At 38.8% G+C, this 23,665-nt stretch overlaps 1 protein-coding gene across 2 annotated transcripts in view; it reads left to right on the top strand.

The window, feature by feature from the left end:
* The first annotated feature begins 1,913 nt into the window (after window positions 1-1,913).
* Window positions 1,914-23,665, top strand: part of ALG6 (ALG6 alpha-1,3-glucosyltransferase) — a 33,506-nt gene continuing 11,754 nt past the window's right edge. Inside the window, exons 1-5 of one of the 2 annotated variants that reach the window (XM_067467854.1) lie at window positions 1,914-1,994; window positions 8,253-8,361; window positions 13,645-13,729; window positions 21,319-21,408; window positions 22,399-22,487. In XM_067467854.1, coding sequence (XP_067323955.1) covers window positions 8,280-8,361; window positions 13,645-13,729; window positions 21,319-21,408; window positions 22,399-22,487 — 346 coding nt within the window. In that variant the 5' untranslated portion in view covers window positions 1,914-1,994; window positions 8,253-8,279. The remainder of the gene's footprint in view (window positions 1,995-8,252; window positions 8,362-13,644; window positions 13,730-21,318; window positions 21,409-22,398; window positions 22,488-23,665) is intronic. The other variant, XM_067467855.1, reaches the window with a different exon arrangement.

The following is a 23,665-nucleotide window of genomic DNA, read 5'->3' as shown; positions in this document are numbered from 1 at the left end:
CATGAGACACGTTTTGTCCCCATATTTATAATTTATGTATGTGTCTGTATCACTTATAAGGGGTTGCTTTCACTTCCGGTTTGCCAGTTAAACTGAATTACTGTATTGCGAAACGTTGCATGTCTATAAAGTGTGTCACAAACATGAAATATTTGGAAAGCTCTGCTTTAGAGTATTCAGGCCAATAAGGTCAGCATAGATATGCATTGTATTGTCGAAAGCTTTCATGGCCGGAATCACTGGGTTGTTGTAGGTTTTTCGGGCTGTATAGCCATGTTCTAGAACCATTCTCTCCAGACGTTTCACCTGCATCTATGGCAAGCATCCTCAAGCTTGTGACCTCACAACCCTAGATATGGATTGTGCTGGTTTGAACAAGGACAACTAGTAGCTGTTCAATGAAAAAAATTACAGTAGATTATATTTTCAGTTTACTCCAACAATTGGAGTTGTGAAGCAAAAAAAAAAATCAAAGAAATAACACTTAAAAATTAAAAACCGTTATTAGAACATGGTAAAACAGTAAAACTATATTAGATGTAGTTTGTGTAATTTTTTTGGTCTTAATGTGCATCTCAGTATTAATATCAAGTCAATAGAGAGTTTATGGTATGGGATGGTATAGTATGGGGGTTATTATTAGTGTTATATTAGTATTAGTTAGGCCTATTTTTAATAATAACTCTCAAATAACAGAATCAACATTTACCTGACACCTATCTATCTTTGGTATATAAATTAATAGCTTGATATTCTGCTTGACTTTGCATCATTTTTAAAAAGAAAATGTTTAGAGGATTTCTTCTAAAATAGTAAGAATCAAATGCACAGGGGAGTTCTATGAATACATGTTTATTATTCATTCAACAAGCATAAGCCGCCTTCGTTGTACAGCAGGCATGGGCAAACTTGAAGAAGAAGAACTTTACTTTTCTACCCTGCCTCCATCTCCCTGAGGGGACTCAGGGCGGCTTACATGGGGCCAAGCCCAAGGCAGCATACAATTAAAAACAAAACAATAGCATATTAAAATAGCATAAACAATAATAAACAAGCATCATAAGCAACAACAGACTCAGTTCTTGTGGGTTTTTTCGGGCTATATGGCCATGTTCTAGAGGCATTTCTCCTGACGTTTCGCCTGCATCTATGGCAAGCATCCTCAGGACCTCACTTCTGAGGATGCTTGCCATAGATACAGGCGAAACGTCAGGAGAAATGCCTCTAGAACATGGCCATATAGCCCGAAAAAACCCACAAGAGCTGAGTGATTCCGGCCATGAAAGCCTTCGACAATACAAACAACAGACTCATTTTTGGAGAGGATGGAAGGGGCCAATATGCAAAACTAGTTAAAGGATAGAGTGGTCAATAAGGTGGATAGAAATTTATAGTAGCACAGAAATAGTAGCATAGAAATTGAGCAATTAAACAGGAACAATTTAGCTTAACTTAAAAATGTAGTAATCAAATATAGGAATTTGGATTCAGGTCCTCCAGGAGTTTTGGACTTCAACTCCCACAACTCCCACAGGCTGTTAGGAATTGTGAGAGTTGAAGTCCAAAACACCTGGAGGGCCCAAGATTGCACATGCCTGCTGTACAGAATTGTTTCCCAAACTTTTGTTTATAGACTCCAACTCCCAGAATCCTCAGCCAGCTTGGCCAATGGCAAGGCATTCTGGGAGCTGAAGTCCAAATCATCTGGAACACCAAACTTTGAGGAATACGACGTTTTCTTATTTCCCCCTGGAATCTATTTTCGGAGGAGCGTGTTTGGGGGAAGTCTTTTTTTTCTTTTGAGGAGGTTACCAACGTCAACCTCATGGATAGAAAGGGAAAAAAAAGAGTGTTTGCTTGCGCGCATGCGTACACACGCCTATTAAACCATGGGGAAGATACTGCGCATGCGCCCTACCAGAGGAGGCGGGTCCAGGAAGCAGGCCGAGCGGTGGCGTGCCCATTCATCTCCCTTTCCGCTCCTGTCACTCTCGGTGAGTTCGAGGAATGTCTGAGGGGATGGGGAGGGGCTGAGAGGCCCAGGCGCCAGAGAGCGAAAGCAAGCTAGGAAGCAAGGAAGGAAGGAGAGGAGAGGAGAGGAGTCTTTGGGTGTCATTGAGTCTCTTGCCTGGACACAGCCCCCCTTTCTCGCCACTTTTAGGAAGGGAGGAGCCAATGGGTGCAGGCATGGGCGAACTTGGGCCCTCCAGGTGTTTTGGACTTCAACTCCCACAATTCCTAACAGCCTGTAGCCTGTTAGGAATTGTGGGAGTTGAAGTCCAAAACACCTGGAGGGCCCAAGTTCGCCCATGCCAGGGTTATCTTCATTCTTTTCCATTGAAAGTTTCATTGAAGGCTTCATTTCTCTTTTCAGGAACTCTTACCTATCTCTGGAGGAGTGTATTGTGTCAGCTCACTCATAGACAAACACTCATTGCATATTATTTCTCCTAAATACTTGGGACTAAAGATATTTTAGAATACTTGCATCTGTCTATAACGATAATACATTTTGTTTTGTTACCCGCCTCTCTTCATGGCGCAACACAATTAAAACACATCATCATAAAACACATTTAAGCACACTACCACCATATATATATACACACACACACATATACATACATACATACATATACATACATACCCACACATATATACCAGCTGTTCCCCTGGCACGCGTTGCTGTGGCCCAGTCTGTCTATATGTGTTTTGTGCATGTATATGTGTGTTTGCTTATGTAGTTTTGTGCATCGTTGTAATGTAATGTTTGGGGCTTGTTTGTTTTTTTGCTTTTTAAGTTTCTTCTGCTGTGTTTTTCAATATTTTAATGAGTGATGGACACTTGTTGGCCTGATAAGTGTATTGTGTCCAAATTTGGTGTCAATTTGCCCAGTGGTTTTTGAATTATTTTAATCCCACAAATGAACATTACATTTTTATTTATATAGATATATAGGCAATCTTTGAGTTACGAACATCCAACTTACAAATGACTCATAGTTAAGAACGGGGTAAGACAATGGAAGGGAAATATACTCCTGGAAAAGTCGTCATGGGGAACCTATCCTTGCCATTTCTGAAGAGTGTTGATGTTTATATAAAATGAAATCAATTATTCCTCATTTTCAGAATACAAGCAGTCCCTGAGTTACAAATACCTCACTTACAAATGACTGATAATTAAGAATGAGGGCGAGACAACAGGAAGTGAGAGAAATCTCCTTCTGGGAAGGGAAGTTAACTTCTGGAAGAGTTATCATGGGGATAAGACTCCACTGAAGCTTTCTCACCAGTCCTGGTTTCCACAACAAGCCAAAGTTTTCAAAATCCAATTATCACAGCGACAGAAAGTGAGACGAAATCTTCTGAACAGGTTACAGGCAGAAAAACAAACACCACAGGGTGTTAACTCTTCCCAATGCTATCCAAAACTAATAAATATATATATTTGGCTGAAGTTACACTTTTAAAATGTAACTGTTCCGGCAAGTGATGAACAAGGGTTGCTCAACCTAAGAACAAGCCTTGTTTTTAACTTGTGGACTGCCAATAACAACAACTATGATGATGTTACCCACCTCGAGGTGTGGTACAACACAGTTGAAACTGACAGATAAAACAACATCATTTAAATACATATACCAAAAATACATACAACAAAGATTAACATTAAGCACAAAAGTGGCTGTCACTATCCCTGGCAACATATTCCATACCATAAATAAGTACCCCTATATTACTGAAGATGGAATATCCCTTATCCCATAGAGCTTAGAACCAGATGTGCTCTGGATTTCAAATGCATTTATTTATTTATTTATTTATTTATTTATTTATTTTTGGAATAGCTTTATTTGCATATGAGTTCATTTCCAAAAGGTCCCCCCCCAATGAAAACACAACACAATTAAAACATAGGTAGTAGCACACTGTTGGCTAGGAGTAGAATAGTATGCACAGATTTAAACTGTCAAACATCTCAAATCACTTGAGCTTTGAAAAATGTATTTTATAGCAAAAGAATGCACAAGCACTTTTTTCCATTTCCTGTAAAAAATTGTTCTGATTGATTTGGTACCTTTTTGAAACAAGCTCCACACACACACACACACACACACACACACACACACATATACACATAATGAGGCATCTTGGAGATGGGACACACAATTCAATTAGAATAAAATAACTTTTTGTTGTACTATTTCACAACAAAACTAAATGCTTTCCCCAGCTCACATCACAAAACAAAACACCCATTCCTCCACACTAAGCACCACCTCACAGCCCTGAATGCCACATCAATGTGAAACCATGGATTTCATCATAGCCATAGCTCTTGGATATAAGCTATCTCTCAGTCTGTTTGTCCTTGTCTTTATCATCCTGTACTGTCTGCCATATGGCAATAACTCAAAAAAAAATATGCCTGGTGAGATGGATCCCCAAGAATGCTCTGAGTTTTCTTACGGCAGTGGGACCTATAAAGTTCTTCCAAAGAGGGGAGAGGGCAACCAATGATTCTCTGTGCAGTAGTGTGTGATCCTTTGCCTTCCTGTCTGCCACTGTGCAGTTAGCAAACCATGCACAGGACACTCTTTATAGAAAGTCACCAGCAGTTTTTCATTCAGTTGCTGGTTCCTTAGAAGTCTCAGGTAGTAGTCTCTGCTGGGCCCTCTTAACCAACCATGCCGTATGGATGCCCCAGGTCATATCTTCTTTAAATAACACACAGGAACCTAAAACTGGCCACCTGCTCCACTTGGTCTCAATTTATGACAAAGGGCTGAATTTCTGGTCTGTTCTTTCTGTAGTCCACTCTGAGCTCCTTGGTCTCATTGATGTTAAAAACCAGATTATTGTCACTTCACCACAGGAGCAGCTGATCCACCTCATCCCAATAGGAAGGCTCATCCCCTTTAGAGATAAGCCCCACCACGGTTGTATCATCTGCACATTTGGTAATTATATTGCTATGGTGGATGGGGGTGCAATTATATGTGTAAAGGGTATAAAACAGGGATCAACACACAGCCCTGTGGCGTCCCAGTATTGAGTGAGAGCTGATGAGATATGATTACCTAATCTAACCCTCTGGGAACATCCAGACAAGAATTACGTTTCGTAAACACTTTGTACACATAGGTAATTGTATGCACAATGTTTGTAATAATGTTGTGCACGGAATAAAGTTTGTTTAAAGTATACCACCAGAAAGTAAAGGTGTCAGTTTTTTCTTCACCCAGGTGGACAATTTTGGAAATCAGAATTCCAGATAAAAGAGAAGCTAGACCTATAACTGTACTGGATATTATAATGTAGATTTGGTTTTGAGTTTGTTCTGAATAGTAGCAATTGTGTCACTAAAGTCATTGTCACTAGCCCCATAGAACTCATCCTGTACCAGAACATAACAATGTTGCTGCTAAAATACCAGAAGATTTTACATTAGCAGAGACTAAAAGAAAATCCAAGTAATAACGAAAACAGCACTGTTTGCTTGTAGTGTGTGCAGACCACATGATTTGAAGCATAACCAATTGAGTAATAATGACAACTCTCGCCAAAATGCAGGCACATTAGAAGATTCCAAAAGCAAATTAGCATGGTGTTTTAGCCTTGTGGGTATATACAGCATATGTAGACTTATAAAAAATGTTGTTGTTTTTTGTTATAGTTAACTACAGGGATTTTTTTTAGTAAAAATTAATACATTTCTGTTGAAACCCTGCACACAATAAAAATATAGACGGTCATTCCGCTATTGCATTTTCTGATAGTGTCATTCAACGTGGTTCGCTCATACTCCACACTCCTAGTGGCATCTCTGAATGTTAATTTTCAGACCAACAATATGGGGACTGTTAAAACACACCATGATAGCAAGTTTTGGGAATGTGCAGAGTTCAATTGATTTACAAATCAATGGCCATCAATTGGCACTGAACATTCTGAATCCTGAACATACTCTTCTAGCATTAGAGGCTGTGTTTGGGCAAGTCAGTGTGATATCTAAAAGTTTTGCATTTCTTTACATATGACATAGCCTTACAGAGCGTTACAGAATATCACAGGTTTTAAATTTCTGTTTCAATGGCAATTCTGCAGGGCAGTTATTGCAGATCTGCTTTGGATTGCCTGATGATATGAGGGCGTTTCATATTTAGCACTATGGATGCATGTACATTGTAGAATGAATGCAGTTTGATGCCACTTTAACTGCCATGGCTCAAGGCTATGGGATCATGGGAGATGTGATTTTAAAAAGCATGTGACCCCTTTCTTCCAAAGAGGGCTGGTTCTTCACCAACTACAAATCCTTGTTTCCATAGTCTTGAGCCATGTCAGTTAAACTGGTGCCCAACTTCATTAATTCTACAGCGGATATGTATCCTATGATTCCACTTTAACTGTCATGGTTCGATAATATGGAATTGTGGGATTTCCAGTTTAGGGAGGAGTATTTAGAAATATCAGACAAATTTAATGCCTCAACAAACTATAATTTCCAGGATGCTGCCATGGCAATTAAAGTGGACTATAGTTCTATAATTGTTTGATGCAAAACAGCTTTTATAGGGACAATTCTGTTTTAGATAACTCTCTTTTGGAATAAAATGCTGTTTTTACTGATTTCTAGAATATATTTTCATCTCATTTTTAGGGATTTTAGAGCTGTTTAATGCATTATAATAAAGCAATGTAAAGTTAGCTTGGAAGCTGCAGTGTTTCATGTCTTCTTACAAACCTGTATGATACATTTTCAAAAAGACAGCTGTGTTAGCAGAGACTAAACCCTGGTTATGGGATCAGGCGTTCACATAATAGTTTGTTTACTGGGAAAGACAAGATTTATTGGACTGAACTTGGACTGCTTTGGATGAAGATTTTAATTCTAGTGATTTTAAGCTGGCAAATGGGTTCTTAATGTATATTTAGAATTATTTAAATTTTGTGGATGTATTTATTATGTGTTTTATATTATGTTTGGCTTCAAACTGTTGCCTGTTTGGATTCCGTTCTCGAGTCCCTCTGCGGAGGTCGAGAAGGATGGGGTATAAATGTTTGAAATAAAATAATAAAAAATTAGTCTGTTTAAAGAGGAGCACATTTCTTATACCATAACTATAAAAAGCATGTTGTTCAAGGACTGTGGGCAACAGCATGGAGAGTTATACAGAATTTCAGGTGTCAGAGGCATAACACACGTTTGAGTGTGGGACTCTAGACAGTGAAGTCAAAGAGATGCTGAATCTCAAATCGTATGTTCTGAAATTCTTGACTGTCCTTTTGAAATTTCTTTGCTCTACAAGAGCTACTTTAAGGTCAGTGTTTAGAGGAGGCTGAAATATTCTGCCATTGGTTTTTTTGTGAACACTGCTATTTGTTTGTACATTGTGTGTCCATTTATTCTTTTGCAGTGGTTGATCTGTGTTCAGATTCCAACATCACACAGGAAGATGAGCAAGTGAATTACCATATATACTAATGTATAAGTCAACTGCATGTATAAGTCGAGAGCAGGTTTTGAGGCCCAAAATATGGATTTTTTGATATAATTGATGGATAATTCAAGGTTAACTTTTATAAGCAAAATGAAGCCTACCACCCAGCTAGAAACCACAACACACAAGGAAACAAACACAAGACACAGATGCCAATTTTGAACCCATATGTCCTCTAACATGTAGTTCATCCTATAATCATTTTAGATCATAGTAGGACTAACATTTCATGATTCCGTGTTTACAAATGTGTGTTTGTCAGTTTTTCATATTTTGCTTTATTTATGTATTTTATTTATTTACCATATTTGTATCTTACTCTTCTCACCCCAAGGGGGACTCAGAGTGCCTTACATATTGGCGCAATTCAATGCCACATTGAAACATAAACACAACAAACTATAAATACATAAAACAGTAAATAATTAAACATAAAACAATAACATACAAATATAATCAAAACAAGATTTTAAACAGCAATTAAACACTTTATATACTTTATACCTAAGTGTATAATAGTGGTTTTTTTTAACATAGAAAAAAGCAGACTTTCGGGAATAAAATAAAATACTTTGCCAAGTTTCATTAATGCTTTCTATTGGAGGCACCGTTCCCATAATCAAAGAGGTAAATACTGAGTCATTATTCTGTTTTAGAAGATATCTCCAGTATGTAAATAAACTAATTGTGTGGACTTTAGAGTCAAAAAGTGTGTGGAATCATTGTTTCTGTTCTTGTTTCAAGGTGCCTTCTGATGTGTGAAGACCAGCTATGGAAAAATGGAGCTCAATGACAATTACTGTGTTATTAGGACTTACTATCCGTTGGGCTGTGTCCCTTGGTTCTTATTCAGGTACTTCATATTCAAAATGTGTCTGAAATAGTACTCGGGGATAATTCTTTTGTGGAAGTTACAGTTATGAAATATATCTGGGAAGGGAATGTGTGGTTGTATATTGCAGCCATAGCACTGCAAATCCCATTACCCCATCCATTTTAGCTATTACTCAGAGACTATAGTAGCTAGAGTCCAGCAGTATTTGCAGAGTCGCATATTTCTCATTCCTGACCTCTAAGGTGGTTTATCCTCCGTGGACTCTGGAATTTCCTTCCCAGAAATGTTAGGCTGGCATCATCTCTACTTTCATTTGAACCTCCTTCATATGCTACAGCCAGAAAACCCAGATTTTTCCAACATCTGGGCTTTATCATATATGCGTCACAAAAAATAACATATGATACCAAGCAGATAATAAAGAGGTGTCTTCTCTCTACTTGCCCTCTGGCTGTTTGTACAGCAGGCAGTAAAAGCTTTGATTAAACCCAAGTTTGCTATATATAAAGTGTTAATGAGTTGTGCTACCCTAGCAAAGCTTTGTTTCCATGCACAGCAGTGTTTTAATATTAAGTTGCAACCATTATCTAATTATAATGCCAACATTAACAATTTTAAAAGATAACTATCAAGTACATCCCTGAAACAAACGTTCAACTTATTAAAAGCTAAGCTTGTTTTTTTTGTAGTTGTCTATCTTGCAACTTGTGCTGTATTTCTCAAGATTATTTTTAGTAAAAGTGTAACTGACCTACTCATTGCCTATTAGTCATTTTTCACATTTAAGAATATTGAAATTGCTGAATAATTACAAAATAATGGTTTGTCATAAGGAGCTTATGTTATGCACCATTAATTACTTCTGTATGTTGACTGGATAGAAAACTGGCTAGAAATATCCTGGCATTTGACCAATCATTTTAAATTTTACTTTTTAAACTTAGGAATCTTTTAGTACTTTAAACACAAAGCTTAGTCCTTATAATAAAGCAATATAAATGTGCTGCTTTGAGGCCTGCTTAGTAATAATTTTTAAAATGTTACACTTTACTGCTCCCTCCCCACCCCCAGAATAAGATTGTGGAATTATTATTCTCTGCTTTGGAAGTGGCTCCCTACTTATAACTTAAAGGCTACAGTCCTACACACTGGATGCTTAAAGCCCAATAATTTCAGGGAGATTTAGGTAGCCTAATTATCCAGAACAAAACCCCAAGACAATATAGGAAGCACATCGCTAAAATGAAAGGAGTAACGGGTTGGTATCGCTGTTGAATTTAATACTTAGTTACCTACCACCAGTGAACTGAGATTCACATTCTTCTCTCTTTGATATATTTCAGCCAAGATCTGAAATGGGATTCTAAACTTTAATGCATTTTGCTTGGCTAAGCCAGCAAAGAATGCACTAGAGGCTAAAAAGCAAACCTCTGTTTTGTTTCCTATTCTGAATGTTGAGAATCATGTGATTTGAGTTGACCTAGAATCATAGAATCCTTGAGTTGAAAGAGGACCCTCTCCCAAGAAGCAGGAAAATCACATTCAAAGCACCCCCATAGATGACCATCCAGCCTCTGTTTAAAAGCCTCCAAAGAAGGAGCCTCCCCCACACTCCGGGGCAGAAAGTTCTACTGCTGAACAGTTCTCACAGTCAGGAAGTTCTTCCTAATGTTCCACATCCTAGTCTCCGGGGCAGCAGAAAACAAGCTTGCTCCCTTCTCCCTATGACTTCCCCTCACATATTTATACATGGCCACCATGTCTCCTCTCAGCCTTCTCTTCTTCAGGCTAAACATGCCCAGCTCTTTAAGCCGCTCCTCATAGGACTTGTTCTCCAGACCCTTGATCATTTTACTCGCCCTCCTCTGGACACATGGCCCAAACACGAATCAAGGAACATGGAAGGCACTGCACACTACTTCAACCAGTGAAATCAGCCATAGCAGAGCACCTGATGAACCAACCTGGACATATCATATTATCTGAGAATACAGAAATGCTGGACCACTCTAACAAATATCATTCAGACTACACAGAGAAGCCATTGAAATCCACAAGCATGTGGACAATTCCAACAGAAAGGAGGAAACCATGAAAACGAACAAAATCTGGATACCAGTATTAAAATCAGGACAGTAAATAAAGAGGAACACTCAAAGATAGGGGAATTCCAGACAAGAAATAATCAGGGCCAGCTAATCCCAACAAAGGATTCCCCCGGGCAGGAAGCAGCCAAGCCTTGAAGCTGCAAGGCCATTCAGTGCTAATCAAGGTGATCGGCTGCAACATTCACATTTGCCTCAAACAGACAAAGAGTTTTTTCTCTCACCCTGGATATTCCACAGATATATCAACATCACTTGCCTTATTTCCAACAAACCTCAAAACTTCTGAGGATGCCTGCCATAGATGTGGGTGAAACATCAGGAGAGAATGCTTCTGGAACATGGCCATACAGCCTGGAAAACTACAGCAACTCAGTGATTCTGGCCATGAAAGCCTTCAACAGCACAATACTGCCTTAGTGTTGCAATGATATTAAGGAGATTATAATAAACTGTGTCTAGAAATAAACATCATTGGCACTTTTGCAACGATTTCAGTCCCATGAATATGACATGCTGAACTGATGGCAGCAGACATGCAGTAGAGATCTCAGACAAAGAGATCCATTTGGACCCTATTGCTTTGTATGGCTTTCATTTGATCCATGAGCAAAAGTAATAATACAGATCATTTGGGATATCTGTGCTGTTAGTCTTTTCCTTTGCTGTTTTTTCCTCTCCAGATGACCACTGTGAACACTTCTGTTCATAAGGAAACTGACCTTATTGAAAACCTCATATCTGAAGAAAGCCAGACAAAGTTATTTTTGCTGCATGGGGCAGAAAAGCAAATGCAATTGAAAACCACTTTATTTAACAATTATTGTATAATAGCTAAAACCAACTAAGTAATTTTGGGATATGAAGCATATTAATCTAAAATGCACATCTCTTTGCACACCTGATAGTACAAATACTATCATTAGAAATTAAGTAATGAGCATTTGCTTCCCTTTGGTGGTGACATTCAAAATCTGCTGCCTGAGTCAGTTGGCAGACTTTTCATAAATGTGGGACTGTCCTTGTCTCTGAAGATTCCTTTTTTGTAGAAAAGATATGATCCCAATGCTTCAGGTTGTATCCTTCTCTGCTTGTGCAAATTGTCCAAACATAGATCATATCAAGAAGTATAGATGGCTTTCCTATATTTAAAAGAAACTGTTCAATCTCCATGAAGTTAGCGTCAATATCTTAAGAGAAACAAGTATGTGCTTTCAATAGGTAATCAGAGGAGACAGGAGGTGAATAATCTGTATGCCTAGGTTTTTAAAGTGATACTATCACAATTAGAACATTCTGTAAAATACTGATTTTAAAAACACTCAGAAACTTTCTATTGATAAAAAAAACCCATGCAAAATTATAAGAACATATGTCAAAGAGAAATAATGGCAGAGAAAGAGGAGTGAGTAGGGAACAATCCCAGTTACTCAAAGTGAAACACAGCTCTGGTAGACATAACTCCAGTTTCATATGAGAATTAGAAAGAGAGACTTGGAAGAGGACTCTATAACATTGCAAATAAGAACATCAGCTATTTATAGAAAGACTAAATGAGAAGAAAACTCTAATGTAAATGATTGAAAGTTGACTAGAAATGTCTAGCATTGCACTTTATGTCTAAGACAGTGGTCCTCAACCTTTTTTTGACCAGGGACCACTTTGACCAGGAGTCACTCTCCAACATTGGTACCAAAAGAGTTATGAATTGGTTTTTGGTCAACTTTAGATTCGGTTTGCTTATTTGCGATGCTGATTCAGAAAATTGCATTGGATAGATCAACTCTAGTATACGAGCCCCCGGTGGCACAGTGGGTTAAACCCCTGTGCTGGCAGGACTGAAGACCGACAGGTCGCAGGTTCAAATCCGGGGAGGGAATGGATGAGCTCCCTCTATCAGCTCCAGCTCCTCATGCCAGGAAATGAGATAAGCCTCCCACAAGGATGGTAAAAACATCAAAAAAACATCTGGGCGTCCCCTGGGCAACGTCCTTGCAGACGGCCAATTATCTCACACCAGAAGCAACTTGCAGTTTCTCAAGTCACTTCTGACACACACACACAAAATCAACTCTAGTTTCTGATACAGAACATATGCCATCCAGTAGTCCCCATCTGCTCACTCAAAGAAAACTATATTTAATAAGTCTCGGCACTATAAGAGGATTTTGCGAGACCAGTCGCTCTCATTGCAACAGTGTAGTAACAGTGATGCCGCAAACCATATTTTAGTCCTTGTAGACCACTGGTGATGGGAACCACTATTCTAAGGAAAACAACAGTTTGATTGAGGCAAGCTTGAGCGAAGCTCTGGTTCATACTGCATTCTGGTTCATATATTATCCTCCTGCAGCATTAAGAAATGTGTTCCTGAATGTTTGAAGACTGAAATGAAATGACTACATGCCCTTCATCAGAGAAGTGGAAATCTGTGAGATGGGGTGTGTGGGAAAAACAATGATGAGGAGTTTTTATGATCAAATCAGAGGGTGCTGTGGCATTAGCTATGAATAGATTTTAATTGGTTTTTAGGAGTTTAACTGTTTATTTGGAGTACTGTTCATTTTAAATTCCATTTTAATGTTCGTATATTTTTAGGTTTGAATTTAATTGTATTGGTTTAATTGTGAGTTGTTTTGAGATGCTTTTTTAGATATAAAAAGCAGGATATAAATACTAATACCAATGATTGCTGCAGTCCAACTTTGTGCATTTAATATGGACTTGGGCCCCTTTACACTGTACAATTATAAGACTATCATGTCATTGTAACTAATATGGCAACGTGCTCTAGAATCCTAGGAGTTGTAGTTTGGTGAAGCATTCATAATATCTGTCTGAGAATTATAACTATCATTTCCTAAAGTGGAAACCCCAAGATGCCATAGGATGGAAGCATATCAACTGCAGTGGAATTACAAAACTATAATTGTGTAGCATCAGAACGCCCTTTGTATCTGTTTTTTGAGCAAATGAATTAGAACATTGCTAAAAGAAGCCTTCAAGGCACCAAGTATCCAAATGTCACAGTGAAATATTATTCTGCCTCAAAGGCAACCATTATTTGGGGTGGGGTGGGGGGCTCTGCTGTAAATACTGGAAGCACAATATCAGATTGATTTGCAAGCAGTTAAAAGTAATCACAATGAAGAAGCTAATGCATGCTGATTTATGCAATTTCACCCCTTTTTTATAGGTGCAGGGAAGCCACCTATGTATGGGGACTATGAAGCTCAAAGACACTGGCAAGAGATTACTTATAACCTGCCAGTCAAACACTGGTATGTTCTCATTTTGAAAATGTTTATTTTCCCCTCAAATAAGGAAACTTATAATCCTGGGCTGTATATATTGGAAAAATCTAAAGGTACAACTCATTCAATATTGCGACTTACATAGCTTACTCAAAAGTAGCCATCATAATATCCAGTGGACTTATTTACAGGCAAGTGTGCCAAGTTTCAAATAACTGCATTTGTTAAATTATTCCAGTCATATTTATGATTATTATATGTATTTATTTCTTATTGTGAAATTACAATTGCAGTAAAGTCTTGCTTATCCAACGTAAATGGGCCAGCAGAGTGTTGGATGAGTGAAAATGGTGAATAATAAGGAGGAATTAAGGAAAAGACTATTAAATGTCAAATTGTGTTATAATTTTACAAATTATGCACCAAAACATCATGTTTTACAACAAAACAATAGAAAAAGCAGCTCAATACATGGGGTTTTTATGTATAAATTACTGTATTTACGAATTTAGCACCAAAACATTGCAATATATTGAAGCAGCTGTGGATCCGGGCGGGATAATACAGAACGTTGGATGAGCGAAGCTTGGATAAGTGAGACTCTACTGCAATAAACTTACATTTGATTGATGTGTCTAAATTGTTTGGAAATGTTGTGCACCATAATATGAGACGAAACCCCATACAAAATTCCCATCTCTTTATGCCTTAAAATAATAATGTGATGTACTGCCACTGAAGTTTAGTATGCATATATAAACCATCTTTTACCGTTATTTGTACAGATGGATACAAATATGAAATCTCTGGAATCTGGAGTTGATGCCAAAGGAGCAATTTCTGATTTTTATCTATCTAGTGTGACATTTTATGTATCGCCAGGTATTTAGATAGGAACTTTGATGCCCTTTGTGCCATTGCTTTACTTTAAACTGTCTTGGAAGTTTGTACCATTGGATACAAGAGATGATGGATGACATTTGTATTGGTATTAATACGCAAGAGCCCAAAAGGGAAAGACAAAGAATGAAATAATCTTTAAAGGAGAAACTGATACTTAGGATGTATTGAGATTCTCAAAGTACAAAATGGCTCAGTTCAGGGTGGAAGACAGAAAGCACAGCGTTGTTGCTGTGGCATTAACTATGACGGGACAAGGAGAGCTTGGAAAGTGGAATTTATAAACATGGCTTAGAAGAGGCTGCCTTAGGGGAGGGATAACTCTTTGCCACATTGTGGTTTATTGCACTACTGCCACCAAATGCAAAGGTTTTCTATTTCTTCTTTAGGTGACTTCCACTTATCTCAACCACTGTCACAAATGTGAGGGCTTTCCCTTTATCCTCATTTCTGCCTCTAATGTGTGGACCTCTTCCTGTCTTATTGCCGTGGCCACCAATTGTGAGGACCTCTTAGATGCTGTTGCGGTTGCCGTCTTAGATTTTATTTATTTTCTATCTCCACCAAAAGCCACCATTCTTTATTTTAATCTGTTGCCACCACAGACACCATGTCTGAACTCAATTTTGCAATATGTAGCATTCCCGGAGGCAAAAGTATATAATACAAAAACAATGATTTATTAAGCAGAATTTGCACGTAACATCACAGATTCATTATTTAATACATCTAAATCACATTCCACACTCTTGTCTAATTCTAGTCTTACAGCTAACTCTGACCATGACTCTCCTGCCACTCATATTCCTAAAACCCACTGATTCCTAATCCCGACAGACTACTAATCCTAACCTTGACAGATCCAGCCCTCAATCACTCTGACTGCTGTACCCACCTGCCTTTTCAAAATGCCCTCAGACATCCAACCTACCTTCAGTCCCTCTCAACATTGCATTCTTTCACTCCATCCAGACAGCTCTTTACCTTTTAACATGCAATGCACAGTGCATGCATAACCATTTTACATTAATAGCTAATAAGCAAAGCAAAAATTTCCCCTGAAAAGTTGGGGCCCATAGGTAGAACAGATGAAATCCCAATCTTGGTGTCTCCTGTTAAAAGCAAAAGGCAATGGCAAGAATGGGAAAGGCTTTCTGGGAACTGGGAATTCTTGCCTATAGTTAACATCTTATATATTAATCAATGGCATCTTTCAGTGTAAGTTAGCTTGAATATAATATTGGTAAAGATCCAGGTTATCTGAAGGACCGTATCTCTTTCTATGAACCTGGGAGACATCTATAATCTACTGGGGAGGCCCTTCTCTGGGTCCTACCACCCACGCAAGCACATTTGGTGGGAACATGGGAGAGGGCTTTTTGGTAGCTACTCCCAGACTGTGGAACTCCCTCCGAAGAGAGACCACCCTCAGGCCTCATCACACTAGAGAAAATATCCACTTAAAACTCAGTTTCTGCCTCCTGCAGAATTCTGGGGTTGTAGTTTAGGGAAAGGCCTCACTAAACTACAAACCCCAGAATTCTGCAGAAACTGGATTTTAAGTGGATATTTTCTCTAGTGTGATGAAGTAGCAATCACCCCATCCCTGCTGGCCTTCTGCAGACAAGTCAAGACCTTCTTCTGGCAGCCGGCATTTGGGGAAGGAGGTGCAGGTGGGATTGGGTGGGGGAAGCCGTGAGTTTTAAAGGCTATTTTAAGTGTATTTCTTGTATTTTCATATGTTACAATTTATTGTTTTTTAACTTTTGTAGTCCGCTTTTTAAACTTGACTAAGTGTGAAATTGTTAGCCACTTTGAGTCCCCACAGGGAGAAAGATGGGTTAAAAATAAAGGTAATAATAATAATAATAATAATAATAATAATAATGCAGATAGAATCATAGAGTTGGAAGAGACCTCATAGGCCATCCAGTCCAACCTCCTGCCAAGAAGCAGGAAATGATGCCAACTTTGATGGTCGAAAGTGAGGAGCCGAGGAGCCTTCTAACCAAGGTGAAAGAAGAAAGTGCAAAAGTTGGGTTGCAGTTAAACATACAAAAACAAGATTATGGCAACCAGACTGATTGATAACTGGCAAATAGAGGGAGAAAACGTGGAGGCAGTGACAGACTTTGTATTTCTAAGTGCAAAGATTACTGCAGGTGCAGACTGCAGCCAGGAAATCAGAAGACATTTACTTCTTGGGAGGAAAGCAATGACCAATCTCAATAAAATAGTAAAGAGGAGAGACATTACATCGGCAATGAAGATCCACATAGTTAAAGCAGTGGTATTCCCCGTAGTAACCTATGGATGCAAGAGCTGGACCATAAGGAAGGCTGAGCGAAGGAAGATAGACTTTTTTGAACGGTGGTGTTGGAGGAAAATTCTGAGAGTGCCTTGGAGCGCAAGAAGATCATACCAGTCCATACTCCAGGAAATAAAGCCCGACTGCTCACTGGAGGGAAGGATATTAGAGGCCAAGATGAAGTACTTTGGCCACATAATGAGAAGACAGGAAAGCTTGGAGAAGACAATGATGCTGGGGAAAATGGAAGGAAAAAGGAAGAGGGACCAACCAAGGGCAAGGTGGATGTATGGTATCCTTGAAGTGACTGGCTTAACCTTGAAGGAACTGGGGGTGGCCACGGCTGACAGGGAGCTCTGGCATGGGCTGGTCCATGAGGTCATGAAGAGTCTGAAGCACTGAACAAATAAACAAACAACAACAATAACGACAACAACAATAATATATTAATAATAAATATTATTTTATTAATAAGTAATATAGAGATTTAAACTATAATCAAATTGTAGGGATGTTTTGGTGTTGTCTAAATATTTCAGTAATATGGATAGTGGAGAGGGAATGACTACTTGTTTGTGAAAAATTAGTAAGAAACGGGAACTTACAAGCAAAGGAACAAATACTAATGACCACGTGACTAGAACCAAAGACTGCAGTCAGAAAATACATGCTCTAGTTTAATTTTAAACATTTATGATTTGTATAAATAACTGTATAACAGTGTGAAAAGTGTAACCAGAAATAATTTGATCCCAGTTTGGTTTGGCAAGATCAGCACACAAATATTTGTAGAGGATCCTATTTTTAGAAAGTTTGTCTTCAAAGAGGCTGTGGTATTAAGAATTGTTCAGATATGTTCAAATGATATGGCCATGTTCTTCACATTCATTTCCTTTGTTCAGAAGCAAGGTATACTAAAAAGGTAGGCAGTAAACTAGAAATATGATTTGTATGTAGTTTTCCCACATGCATTTTTTTCCTGAGCTGGAGGCACAAATTTAAATCTTTCTGCATCTCCTTTCTTTCTTTGGAGCCCATGCATACATTTATCATAGACAATCTTGACAGCACCTTTTCTCCTTATATTTCTAGTCAGAAATAGGGCAGACATTGCCCTTACCCTTATCAGCATATGCAAACATTTCCTATGCAATTGAAGACGTAGTAAGAGCCCATGAAGTGTGTGGGGTGTTAATTAGTAAATCGTAGAGTATTAGAATCCAAATGAAAGAGTTTAAGTATGTTAGCATGAGAAATCTTAAATGGTGAGGTAGGAGGCAGAGATACAGCTTTAAGAAATATGATTTATCATGAATTGTTCATAAGATACTTCAGGCTTCTCATAAGGTATTCAAGAAATATCATTTATTGTAATAAATGTCAAAAATTGGCTGCATTTGAGTGGATAGACTGGAAAAGCTAAGAACTTGCCCCCAGCAATTATAAAATAGTAGTCACTGTTTCACAGAGATTTAAAGGTCCTGATGTCTTATTTTCGTAACTTTTATTTTCATTGAATAAAACCTTCTGCTTTCAACTTGAAGATGTGTCTAAATTCTGACTGCTTTCTGCAGAAACATAACTACAAAAGAGTCACACGAATGACATTTTGCTTGTGCACTTTCATATTGTCCTTTAGATATAATGTAGTTTCCCTAGTTGAAGCTGGTCTTACTGATATGTTTCTTGAGCATGTTTGTGATCTTTGTGATCTTTTGCGGAATACAAATTTGTTTGCTGCTGTGGCAAACCCAAATTCTTTTTTTTAAATCTGTGTCTGAAGCGACCTGAGAATATATTGTAAGTTGCTTCTGGTGTGAGAGAATTGGTCATCTGCAAAGACGCTGCCTAGGGGATGCCCAGATATGTTATCATCCTGTGGGAGGCTTCTTTCATGTCCTTGCATGGGAAGCTGGGACTAACAAATGGGAACTCACCCCATCTTGCAGATTCAGCTGGCACAAGGTTTTAACTCATTGCACCACTGTGGCTCCCACCCAAACCCTGATCAAACTATTTCACTATGATAATATGTACAAATTATAATTACACATTCCACACTGATGTGTCATAATTTGTACAAATTATAAGTGTATAAAATTAAACCTATTGTGCCCATAACTTAGTTAAAGCTGGTTTTGAAATAGATTTAATTTTTAGAAACTCCTGTTAATTCTCCAAACCAAGCAGGGCCATGTGGATATGCTTAATATGGAATAATCCCCCCACTCAGCCAACCCAACCAAAAAAAGCGCACCAGTATATGTTTGCCGACAAGAACAGTCAGTGTTTAAGCTCTATGGTTTTGGGCCCGGAAAGAAAGGAATCATTTTAAATCCCTTTGGGAAAGTGGCAACATGAAATCAACTCTGCAACATAAAGATCTTATACTACTTTACCAGGACCACATCCCAAGTGGATTTTCACTTTGAACAACTCTTACTAAATAAAACTGTGATAATTTCATCTGAGAGTTGCCCTAAATCAGAAGTGACTTGAAGGGACAAAGCAACAACTTTTATTTGTATATAACGATAGTAAGGAACTTGTGTGCTTAATGTAACAAGATTGTATTGTACTAGCTGCTGAACTAGTTCATATGCTCACAAATCTAAATCCAACTTTGAGCTAAGAAATGTTCCTGATAGACCAGTGTTTCTCAACCTGGGGGTCAGGACCCCTGGGGGGTTCGCAAGGGGGGTTTCGGATGGGTCGCCAAAGACCATCAAAAAACACATATTTCTGATGGTCTTAGAAACCCCTTTGGCAGAGAAGGCTGAAGATCTCCGCCTGTCTATCTCATCCTTTTTGGAAATAGAGGACAAATCTTCCCACCAAAAGCCCTCCTGCTGTGATTGGCCGGACTCTCAGCTAAGGGGAGGGCTGTTTCTGAGACTCCAAGCGGGGAGAGAAGAGCAGACGTGCTCAGTGCATGGCAGTATGAATCATTTGGATTTGATTTTGCTGAATAATACTGTTTGGAACTAAAGTAAGCACAAATAATTCATATCCTATTAGATTTTGAATATCGTTAGTCCTCCACATTCGGGAGAGCTTTTGCACAATTAAAACTTGTGCGCCAGCTGTGCCATTCCTTGGGAAGTCTGATTTGGCCACAGTGGTCCACGCTCTGGTTACATCCCGATTGGACTACTGCAACACTCTCTACGTGGGTCTGCCTTCGAAAACTACTTGTAAGCTTCAATTAGTCCAACTGTCGGCAGCCACATTGCTAATGGGAGTGGTGTACAGGGAGCACACCACTCCTTTGTTGCGCCAGCTTCACTGGCAGCCGATTGGCTTCCGGGCACAATTCAAAGTGCTGGTTTTAACCTTTAAAGCCCTAAACGGTTCTGCCCCAGTTTACCTGTCTGAATGTATCTCCTGCTATGAATCATCATGCAGCTTAAGATCGTCAGGAGAGGTCCTGCCCTCGATCCCGCCACTCTCGCAAACGTGGTTGGTGGGAACGAGAGACAGGCCATTCTCAGCAGTGGCCCCCCGTCTGTAGAACTTGCTCCCTAAGGACATCAGGCTGGCCACCTCCCTCCTGTCCTTCAGGAGACAACTGAAGACCTGGCTGTGGGACCAGGCATTCGACTAGAGGCATCGACCAGAGGACAATGGCAGCTTGGAAAGGAAACTTGAACATTACGACATTACTACATTGGATTTGTTTGGCTGGATCTTGGTTTTAGTCTTGTGTTAGCTGAATGTTAAATGAATTTTTGATGATTTTTATAATGTTTTAATCAAGCTTTACTGTTTTAATCGAAAGTATATGTTGACAGCATCACTGATGATTATGTAAAGCTGCCCTGAGTCCCCTTGTGGGAGAAGGGCGGGGTAGAAATGAAGGAAATAAATAAATAAAATTCCAACAAAACACTATGGTCAGCTTCTTCTGGAAGCTGTCCATAGAATTGCACTGAAGGGCCTTACGAGAGATTCCTCAAGAGTGCTATTTCTATCAATCTTAATGTTCTCCAACATGATTGGAGGAAGCTGATTATAAAGTCGCACTAGAGGACCTAGAGATTTTTAGGAGAATATTTTAAACATGTGAATAATCAAATCCACAAAAATCAAAACCACAAATGGGGAGGGACAGCTGTTAACATTTTCTGAGGAATTTCACTGGTAATGGCCACACATTTAGTATTTTTTTAAATCATACCGCCCCTTCTCTCTTTTTCCATACATACTGGCAATTGCTTCCAAGTCATTGCAAAGTAATTCTTTCTGATTTTGTAAAAAAGAAAAAAATCTACAATAAAAATAGAAGAATATTTTTTAAAAGTAACTTTATACTAAAGCTCTCCATACTAACAGCAGACTTGCATGTTAACAGTGTCGTTAAAAGATATTATAGACTTATATTTATTCATTGTTTCAATCTGTTTTCCAGGTACTTCAACACCACTGATAATAATTTGCAGTACTGGGGCCTCGACTACCCACCTCTTACTGCTTATCACAGTCTTTTGTGTGCTTATGTGTAAGTCATATTCCACTTTTATAATCTTGTTTCCTAGAACAAAGAGAAAAATGTAACTGAAGTAGAGGCTCTTTGCATGCACTAAGAATGTAATGCATACATGATTAGGTGTCCGTGATGGATATTGTTGGAAAATTTCAGAAATAGTTGTGTACCAGAAAAGTAGAATTATTAGTATTTACAAGCAGAAGGTGAACAAGAATCAGTCCCATACATCAAGTCTCTCTCAAAGATTAAGAGCCTACCTACATGGGCCACACACCTCCAAGTTTATCTGGAGTGGGGTACTCCAAACCAGCGCCTTCTCAGAACTGGAACAACTGTTTACATGGACCCAAATCTCTGCTTCACATTCTTGGGGAAAATTTAGAGTAGCCCTTGATTTTTTAAAATGCGGTTCAAGACCACATTTAGCGGCCTCAGCCAGCATGAACCTGAATCAGCTCATGCAGATACTATGAAGCTGATTCCACACACACTCCTTTCGGGATAAAAGGCCACATCTACACTGTCATACTAGGAATGATCACTTATGACAGTAAAGACAGCTTAATTGTTCTTACTTGGCTCCTCCTACCAGCTATCCACGATTGTTTAGTATTCTGTTTAGTAAACTGGAAATTCTTACAGGTCATAAACCAAGAATAAACCCTGTCTGAATACTTTGTTTTCCTGTAGCCAGTAACTGTAATTGTAAAAAAATGTGTGTGTGTATGTGTTTAAAATTATACTGTATATTGGCATGATGGAAAGTTTTGCTTAAAATCTCTTGTCTTCAGCTTCTTTCTTTATATTTAAAAAACCTTTAATAATTTATTACAATATGTGAAAGACGAATTATTTTCTGTTTTCTTTGTTGGTAGTCAGTGTTTAATCTTGAATGAAGTATAATTGTGAAGATGTTTGGTTCAATTTATGTCACCTGTATTGCTAATAATACACTATTAAATTATGAATCAACTCTGAGTGGTCTTACACTTTGTTTAACAGAGCGCAATTAATAGATCCAAGTTGGGTCGCTCTCCACACATCTCATGGGTATGAGAGCCAGCCACACAAGTTATTCATGCGTACAACAGGTAGGAATTATTTTCAGCAAAAGCTCAAAAAGTATTGATTGATTGGCTTGGACCTGAATCTGTTTGACTGAAAGTGATTTGTAATATTTGGTGGTCCATTTCATGTAATCCCCTGAAAACAGAATGGGGAGGAGGGAACCGAAAAGCTTGGCAAAACGATTGAGAGAGCAGGATTTATTGGCTATTGGAGAGGATGAAGTTAAGTCTGCATTATAACTGAGGCGGGGTCTACCGTGGGGCTCTTGGAGAAGATACTGCAGCATCTTTTCTCTCTCTCTCTCCCCCCCCCCCCCCCCTCTCATGGTGGAAAAGTTCCCTAAGGTCCAGAGAGGGTCCTGCTTTCTCAGCAGCATTTGCATGGGACAGGTATTGAAAAGTCTCTGAGTTCCTCTCGAAGCATGATGGAGTTGAAGTTTCTCTCTCTCTCTGCTTCTCAGCCAATAAAAGGTCTAGTTGTGTCCATGCTCTGATTGACTGAGAATGGACACGAGCGGCGACTACAATTCCCAGAACCCTCTCTTGCGGTTTGTCTTATTTTTTAAAAAAATGTTATGGTAAAAACTTAAACTAATTCCAAAACATTCAGTAAATTGGTGAATTGTTCTGAAACTTGGCAGGCCTGCAGTTCTAAATGGGGTCTAAAACTGAGGTAGGTTTCATGCAGATAGGACTTAAAATGACTGAGAATTGAGCCTTTCAAAGTTTCCCATTGTAGCCGAATCCTTGTCAAATGAAAACGGCAACACTCCTCCAGATTCAAGTAATTTCCTGGTAAACAGAATGAAGGGTTAGCTGAAAATGGACCCCAAAACGGCATGCCTTTTGGCCAAATTACACACCTCTATTGATTGATCAATTGTATTTATATCCTGCATTTCTCCCAGCATGGGACACAATGTATCTCAGAAACAATAAGACGGAATCAGCCAAAAGCAATGCTGAGTCCGGGGGGTTCTCCTGGACTCGGCATTGAACCTGGAGGTCCAGGTGTCAGCAGTGGCTTTTGCACAATTAAAACTTGTGCACCCGTTCATTGGGAAGCCAGATCTGGCCATGGTGTTACATGCCTTAGTTATATCCCATCTGAATTACTGTAACACGCTCTACGTGGGGCTGCCTCTGAAGAGTTTTTGGAAACCTCCAAAATGCTGCAGCAGGTTGCTCACTGGGGCTGGATA

Source organism: Anolis sagrei, chromosome 4 (assembly GCF_037176765.1).
Source record: "Anolis sagrei isolate rAnoSag1 chromosome 4, rAnoSag1.mat, whole genome shotgun sequence".
NCBI classification, from domain to species: domain Eukaryota; kingdom Metazoa; phylum Chordata; class Lepidosauria; order Squamata; family Dactyloidae; genus Anolis; species Anolis sagrei.
The sequence above is the reverse complement of the archived record's forward strand: the minus strand, read 5'-3'. Positions and strand labels throughout refer to the sequence as shown.